Source organism: Anomaloglossus baeobatrachus, chromosome 9, assembly GCF_048569485.1.
Source record: "Anomaloglossus baeobatrachus isolate aAnoBae1 chromosome 9, aAnoBae1.hap1, whole genome shotgun sequence".
Taxonomy (NCBI): domain Eukaryota; kingdom Metazoa; phylum Chordata; class Amphibia; order Anura; family Aromobatidae; genus Anomaloglossus; species Anomaloglossus baeobatrachus.
This window is the reverse complement of record NC_134361.1, coordinates 28083489-28092181: the sequence shown is the minus strand read 5'-3', so window position 1 is coordinate 28092181 and position 8693 is coordinate 28083489. Positions and strand designations below refer to the sequence as shown.

At 44.6% G+C, this 8693-nt stretch overlaps 1 protein-coding gene across 1 annotated transcript; it reads left to right on the top strand.

Annotated features, from left to right (window-relative positions):
* The first annotated feature begins 2096 nt into the window (after window positions 1–2096).
* LOC142250354 (uncharacterized) lies at window positions 2097–6456 on the top strand. The gene is made up of 4 exons (XM_075322505.1): window positions 2097–2191; window positions 3396–3911; window positions 5841–5924; window positions 6325–6456. The coding sequence occupies exons 1-3, from the start codon at window positions 2143–2145 to the stop codon at window positions 5909–5911; spliced, it is 636 nt and encodes a 211-aa protein (XP_075178620.1). The 5' UTR covers window positions 2097–2142; the 3' UTR covers window positions 5912–5924; window positions 6325–6456.
* The last annotated feature ends 2237 nt before the right edge of the window (window positions 6457–8693 follow it).

The following is an 8693-nucleotide window of genomic DNA, read 5'->3' as shown; positions in this document are numbered from 1 at the left end:
GCCAGGTCAGGTCGCTGGTGGGATCGCTGGAGCGTCGCTTAGTGTGACGGTACCTTAAGTCTCGAGGCTGCTAGAGTGGAGCATGACTACACAACTTTCCCTAGCCTCTTAAGCACCCACAAACACACTGAATTATCTTATCACAATGATACAATGAAAATAGTATGCAGCAGTACTCAATGTCAAGAAGCAGCTGCAAAAGCAATCAATATTTCAGTGTGTATAAAAAGAGAGATAAAATCCTGTAATCCCAACATATTGTTACCCCTCTATAAATCACTTTGAAGGCCACATCTAGAACATGGGATCCAGTTTTGGGCTCCACATTTTAAAAAAGATATTCAGAAGTTAGAGTCAGTTCAAAGGGTACAACTAGATTATTACAAGGAATGGATGCCTTCCATATGATGAGGGGTTGGAAAAGTTGGTCTTGTTTAGCTTAGAAAACAGACATCTCAGAAGAGACTGAACGGATTCACGTTAAAGCATCTAACATTTCTCCTCTCGGCTCAGCCCAGAACCACTTCTTTAGGTCCTGTTCGCACTAGAAAGTGAAATTTTCTTAAGAAAATTCAGGACCCTCTGAAAGATTACCGCAACTACGCAGCAAACCGCTCCCGAAATCCGCATACAGCTTTACCGACGTTTGCTGAGGATTTGCTGCAGTATGTCCCTGCATTATTTTGAGAGCACATGGAGATGCTCACCTGTCCCCGCTCCTGCTGTTCGTGGTGCTGAAGTCTCCCGCGATGCTGTGTCCCATGCGGCTGTCTCCGGCGCTCTGCTACTTACGGGTCGGCTGTGTAGTGCATAACTGCATATGCACGAGCCGGCCAGGAAGCAGGAGACCAGCGTCCGGTGGCAGATCAGCGGTGACTTCAGTCAGCTGATGTGCAGTGACAGCTGGAGTCACCGCTGATCCCGCGCGGCTCACTTCACTTGCGGCCTGACCCTCAAAGTGAGCAGTCGTGGTCTATGGCGCTCGCTGTGAGTGTCAGGTGCAGCAGAGCTGGAAGCGTCGTGAGACCTCATGTGGATTACGCCGGACCTGTAGGGCTATTATTGGTGGGGTTAATAAAGTGGTGAAAGAGGGGGCTTTTTTGTATTTTATTTCAAATAAAGGATTTTTGGGGTCTTTGTGTTTATTTACTTTTACTTACAGTTTAGTGATGAGAGGGTGTCTCATAGATGCTGCCATCACTAATCTAGGACTTAATGGCAGCTATGGGCTGCTGCCATTAACTCCTTATTACTCCGATTGCCACCGCATCAGGGCAACGGGAAGAGCCGGAAAAAGTCCCGGGACTGTCGCATCTAATGGATGTGGCAATTCTGGGTGGCAGCAGGCTGATATTTTTAGGCTGGGGGGCTCCCCAGCCTGAGAATACCAACCCCCAGCTATGAGGCTTTATCCTGGCTGGTTATCAAAATTGGGGGGACCGCACGCTGTTTTTTTTTAAATTATTTATTTCTTTTACTGTACGCTGTGATTGGTTGCAGTGAGACAGCTGTCACTCAGCGTGGGGGTGTGTCTGCCTGCAACCAATCACAGCCACCGGTGAGCAGGGAAGGTGTGAATATGTTATGAGCCTAATGAGCGGTGGCTCTGGAAGGTGAAAGAGCTGCCTCGGGAGCAGTGTGACAGCCGCCCGGTCATCGATGAGTATGAAGCACTTGTTCCTACCCCTTTGCACCAAATTCTGTTCCCCATAAACTTTATATGGGTAGCAGCATCTGGCCAGATACTGGGGATCAATCCTCCGCCGACCCAGAGCCAGCGGGAGATTGATCTGCCAGCCCTCCAAAATGCAGTTACCTGCGGAAATTAAGTGACATGCACATTAATTCCGCAGCAGAAACTCCGCAGCAAAACCCGCAGGGACAAAAAAAACGCAGTGTGCACAGAATTTTTATCCCCATAGGTTTTACTGGAGAAGGACTGCAGAAATGTTATAAACATTTTCTAGAGCATTCCTTCAGCGAAATCCGCGGCAATTCCACGGTAAAATCCGCAGCATGTGCACAGGGCTTTCAGTTGGCTTTCTTGGTCCTCGCCACACTGAGAGTCTGAATACTTCTCCTTTTATTTCAGCAAGAAATTTTGGACCAGATCACGGGATTAACTCAGACGAAGGCTAAAGAATGGACTGTGCAAAGAAAACCTTGATGTTCCTCGCTCTCTGCGCACTTGGTAAGAGAACAGTAAAATAGATGATGAAACAAAAAGCTATCAATGAGAAAGAGGAAGGCCAACAACTACCTCTAGTGATTAGTTGATCACAAAGGGATTTTTTTTATCATTAATGAGAACCACTTTAATGATATGTACAACCTTCCATCAATAGCCTTGACGTTTGCTGCTGGGATCGGAGAAAATTTTGATCTCAGCAGTTAATATCATGAGTGTCTCTCGTGTTAGAGAGACTTGTGTCAACTCTGGGACTAGATATTTACATTGATCTGTGCTTTTAAATGTTTTGCATTCTGTTGGTGCAGCAAGGGTTAATGACATTTTCTTTGCTAGTAGCTCTTGGTTAGTTCACCTGAGGTGCAGCTGGTTTGTGACCACTCCCATCTCCTTTAAATAGTCACATGAGCCATCACCTGATGATGGTAATAGATTCTCATTCTGTTTCTGACCACCATGGAGGAAGGGAGGAAGGGAGGAAGGGAGGGAAGGGAGGGAAGAAAGGGAAGGAAGGGAAGGGAAGGAAGGGAAGGAACGGAAGAAAGGGAAGGAAGGAAGGGAAGGAAGGAAGGGATGGTGAGAGGGGGCGATAGTGAGAGGAAGGGTGGGAGGGAGGAAGGAAGGAAGGTCTTTTGGAGTTGCTTGTGTTTCTATGGAGCTTAGCTGTTGCAGTGATACATTTTGGAGCCTAGTTGGCTGCAGCTTTGGTGTCTGGCTGCAGCAGTGAAGTTTGTTTGTGCATCCTTTATTCTATGTTTCCCTGTTTGTCCTCCTTCCTATATGTTGTTACAGTAGTGGTGATGTCTACCATACTCACCAGCCTTGTCACTATCCAGGGTGAGTGGAGAGGGACAGTAAGGGACTAGGCTTCTGACGGCAACGAGGGGAAGGGCTTGTATTGGGATGTTAGAGGAGCTCAGGGACCAGACACCGGTTAGTGTGAGGACGTCTCCCACTCCCTATTATCAGGGTCCTTCTTTCCTTTAACATTTCTGTTAATACCTGTGTATTTCGCTGTATGCCAGTCGTTGGTCCGTGCGCATCTGTCATGCCAGTTCGAGTGTGATAGTTACCCTGTTTCTATTTATTTCCACATGGAGGTCCATTATTGTTACAGACCTAATGTTGTATGATTGAGGTTCTTCAAGTGAAATCTGTTTTATTTAGTTCTTCTTTCTCAACTCAAATTATTTCTATTCTATCGCAGTTGGAGCTGGAAAATCGGAGCTGGTCGAGAACAATCTAGAAATTGTGATTTCTGTCCCGTCATCACACATCGGAGAAACAGAGATTTTGTCAACACCTTTCACTCTCTCAAGCAGTATAAAAGTCTCCATTGTAGTAGCGAAGAACCAAACCACATGCAGCGGTTCCACTGATCCAAGCTGCATGAATTCAATCATGGAGCCAAGAGTCGATCTGTCTGCAAAGAATGGAAAAGATTTTACCTATTCCATGTCTATTAACAGGCCATATACATTTGACATAAATGTTGCTGAAAAAATTCAAGTCACATCTCAGTTAATGAGTGGAAGTAGTGACAGTGACAGATTCACAGTCGTTCTGAACATTATGCATAATTCAGCCACCACAACAATGGGCTCATTCAGCTCAAGAAGAGAATCGCCAACAACATATAGATTTAGGGGTGTATTTCGGACAACTGTTAGCGACACCAACCCAGGCAATAATAACGGACAAGGAAACGGACAATCCACCCTAAGTGAGTACTTCGTAAAAATAATATATATATATATATATATATATATATATATATATATATATATACAGTGGAACCTTGGATTACGAGCATAATTGGTTCCGGGAGTGAGCTCTTAAACCAAGTTACTCTTACATCAAAGCACATTTTTCCATAGGAAATAATTGAAACACAGACAATTCGTTCCACAACCCAAAAATATTTGCTGTATTTATACAAAATTATTACAGTAATACAAAATAATGTCCTGTATTCATATAAAGTATACAGTATAAGCAGTGCTGTACTGGTTAGCAGAAAGAGAGTACAATACCGTATACACAAATGAAAATTGATAGACATGCTGTATAGTATATACTGTACAGTGGTATACTGTATACAGTACATATGTACAGAAAGTTACTTCTAGTGCGGGTTAGAGCGTGGTGAAAGGACAGAACCGGAAGTGTACACGGTGAGTATTTGCTCTTATAGCAAAGCATTGCTCTTAAACCAAGTTACAAATTTGTAAAAAGCTTTGCTTCTCTTGCAAAACACTCTCAAACCAAGTTACTCTTAAACCAAGGTTCCACTGTGTATATATATATATATATATATATATATATACTGTATATATAGACACACAAATAATCACACGAAATATAACAGTATACAGTATGTAACAAAGGAAAAACGGATGGTTATATTACCTTCGGTCCCTAACCATGTTGTCGAGGGCTTTGATATTGATGAGCTATCCTTAAGCGGGCTTTACAGGCAACGACATCACTAACGAGATGTTGTTGGGGTCACGGAATTCGTGATGCACATCCAGCCTCGTTAGCGACGTCGTTGCGTGTGAAACGCAGGAACAACCTGTTAACGATCAAAATTACTTACCAAATCGTTGATTGTTGTCCAGTCATTCCTGTCCCGATTATCGTTGCTGCTGCAGGTACGATGTTGTTCGTCGTTCCTGTCATCGCTATGTGTGACACCACAGGAACGAGGAACGACATCGTACCTGCGGCCGCCACCAATGAGGAAGGAAGGAGGTGGGCGGGATGTTCCGGCCGCTCATCTCCGCCCCTCCAATTCTATTGGGCGGCCGCTTAGTGACGTCGCTGTGACGCCGAATGAACCGCCCCCTTAGAAAGGAGGCGGTTCGCTGGCCACAGCGACTTCGCTAGGCAGGTAAGTATAGTGTGACGGGTCCTAGCAATGTTGTGCGCCGCAGGCAGCGATTTGCCCGTGACGCACAACCGACGGGGGCGGGTGCTTTCACCAAAGCACCCTTTAGAGCCCGCTTTAGAGTAGGGCATCAATATAAGATAAGGTAGATTGGAAGACCTTACACCATCAGTGCTCAGTGGTTACCAAGTCCCAAGATGACAAGAACAGGAGTATGGAGCAGGAACAGCGCTCTGCAGTGGCCATTCATTGCTACTGCAGCTCAGATACTATTGAAGTGAATAAGAGCTGAGCTGCACATATCAATATTGGCCACTGCACAGTGTATGGAGCTGTGTTTTTCCTGCCATCATGGGATATTGTAAGAATTGATCACTTACGGGTGGTAGGTGATCCTAAGGATAAGCCATCAATATCAAATTCCCAAACAACCCCTTTAAAAGGGTTTTCCTGGATCACAATATGGATGGCTTATCCTTAGAGTAAGCCATCCATCACATATGTTGGGATCTGAAATCCAGTGAGCTTTGCATCCTCTCATTGTTTATCAAGCATGGCTCCTTAAATTTCCTAGTGGCAGTGTGTGGTATTACATCTCAGTCCTATTGACTGTATAGAACTGGGCCTCATTTAACTTGTAATTCCAGGCACAGATATGCTAACGGAATTAATGGGCACCACCCAAAATACAAAAAAGCTCATCATATATATAATGACTACATGAACGACAAGGAACTGAGTATTGTTTTTATTTCCTTCCAGGCTCTGGTCCGATGAGCGCTCTCATAGTCCTGGCTCTGCTTCCAGTTTTACTTCTTAAGGTTCACGAGTGACTTATGGAAATAAGTAAGTTCTAAGAAATAGAAAATTCTAAAATACCTACATGTCCTGTTTCCACCTCTTCTCGATCCTGAGAAGTCCGGAGCTCAGATGTGAGCAGAGTACACATGGCTTATAGGAAGGAGGATTCTCAGGAGCCTAAAGAGACAATGCTGAGATCCATAGAAAACTTTTGAGAAGGTTACATCATTTATTATTTGGCGGCCTTATTTTATTATTTTATTATAGTCATGCTCTCATTAGTGTAAAGATGTCTGCAAACATTTATTATATGAGATTTGGATGTATTTAACTGCTATGTAGAATGTACTAATAAAAGGAAAGTATTTTGCACACAAATCATCAGTAATAAAGTCTAATATTTTTTTTTTGTTTTTGCAACAATAATGTATTTCTCTCTTTGCAGATTTCCTTCAAAAAAATTATTAAAACTCCTATGATGCATGAAACACTTGAAAGAAGTTAACGGCAAAGGATTAGGAGAATCAGTGATTAAATATTTTACGTATAGGATGAAAACTTTATTTTTCTATGTGTGTATATATACCAATATCATTAATAAAGTCAGATCTAGTTTGTGTAAATGTGTAGTTAGTGAATATGTCCAGGTTTCATAGCATTATACAAAAACAACTACATTTATACCCATAACTTAGATATATCCTCTGTCTGATGCTCGTTGTCCTACAAATAACATTTATGACCTATCCATAGGATAGATGATAGAAGCCCAGTGATCCTGAGTATGTAAGGGAAATGGTCAGTCATGAAGGGCTAGTGAGCATGTGCAGACAGTGAATGGAGCACTTGTGACCATGTACAAGACACTCCTGCAGACAGTGAATGGAGCGCTAATGAGCATGTGCGACCACACTCCTGCAGACAGTGAATGGAGTGCTAGTGAGCATGTGCGACCACACTCCTGTAGATAGTGAATGGAGCGCTAGTGAGCATGTGCGACCACACTCCTGTGGACAGTGAAAGGAGCGCTAGTGAGCATGTGCGACCACACTCCTGTAGACAGTGAAAGGAGCACTAGTGAGCATGTGCGACCACACTCCTGTAGACAGTGAAAGGACCACTAGTGAGCATGTGCGACCACACTCCTGTAGACAGTGAAAGGAGCACTAGTGAGCATGTGCGACCACACTCCTGTAGACAGTGAATAGAGCGCTAGTGAGCATGTGCGACCACACTCCTGCAGACAGTGAATAGAGCGCTAGTGAGCATGTGCGACCACATTCCTACAGATAGTGAAAGGAGCATGGGTCACACTTGCTCATTACTGCTCCACTTGCACAGGAGCGTTGTTCTTGTAATTGGGTGAGATTCCAGAGATCGGACCCATAATAATTATATCTTTATTTCCTCTCTTGTGGATAAGTAATATATACGAGGGGCTGCTGATAAGTCTTTGGCTTTAGCCAGAAAGAAACGACATAGGATAATGAAACTTTACACTTATGCCACATACTCTCCACTGATGTCACCACACTTCTTACATCGGTATTCCAAGTTCTGTAAGCCTAGCAAAAAAAGGATTTTGGTTGTACCTTAAACCAGGCATCCGTAGCAACCATGGCAACAGAAATGGTGTGAAATTTGGGACCTTGAGGTGTTTCTTCAGGTTTGGGAACAGATGATAGTCGTAGGGAGCTAGATTTGGTGAATAAAGTGGGTGGTCAACAAGCTGGAAGCCCGGCTCTGCCAGTTTTGCCGTGGTCGCTTGTGCAGTGTGAGTGGAGGCGTTGTCTTGCAGGAACAAGATTCCTTTGGACAGCTTGCTACAGCTTTTGACCTTCAGAGCTGCCTTCAATTGATCTAAAAGTTCAATGTAATATCTTGAATTGATGGTGGAACCCTTTTGAAGGTTGTCCACTAGCAACACGCCTTCCTTATCCCAGAACACAGATGCCATCACTTTAGTGGCTGATTTTTGCACCCTGAACTTTGGATGAGGAGAACCACTGTGCCTCCACTCTTTTGACTGCTCCTTGTTTTCAGGGTCATACAAATAAATCAAGGTCTCATCCATAGTGATCAGTCGATCCAGGAAGATGTTATCAGTCCAGAAACGTTGACAAATGGACCGGGAAGTTTTCACTCGCATGCTTCTCTGTTTTGTTATCAAACATTTAGGGACCCGTTTGTAGATCGCTTCCTCATGCCAAATGTTCATGGATAATGTGGCGCTCCTGAGGGTCCAGTCGCCACAGAGGTTTTGCACCTCAGCCAGAAGTGTGGTATCCCATTCCCGGGTAAGGAGGAGGCCACAGGTCGTTGCCCAGACATACACTCTTACTTTAGCTACATTCCATCAGGCCGTGGCTAGGGCCAGTTGCACCTGAGGGAAAGCACAGTCCCGAAGCCAGTCTGGAGGTGGGGTTAGTTAGTGGGAGCAGACTGTAGAACATGAGAGAGACAGGGAGAAGGAAGTAGACGTGGAGGAGAGCGATCCTGGGGTCCAGAGCTGGAGCAGCTCGTTCTAGGACCAGGAAGGAGAAGTAGAAGGAGTCTTACAGCCGTAGGAAGTGAGCAATCCACCGATGGGATCACATCCACAGCCGGCATACCGGTGTGGGTTTGTGGAGGGACTTGGCCGCAACGGGGAACCACTCCCTAGACTAGTGCAGAACAACCAGGTTCAGCTAACAAACTGGAGGATGAGGTTATTTCAAGTGCCAAAGCCACTACTGCACACGAATCCGCTGGAAGGTGACCACATAGGAGCAAGGGACAAGGCAGGAAAGCTACCCAGAAAAGGGATACGCGGAC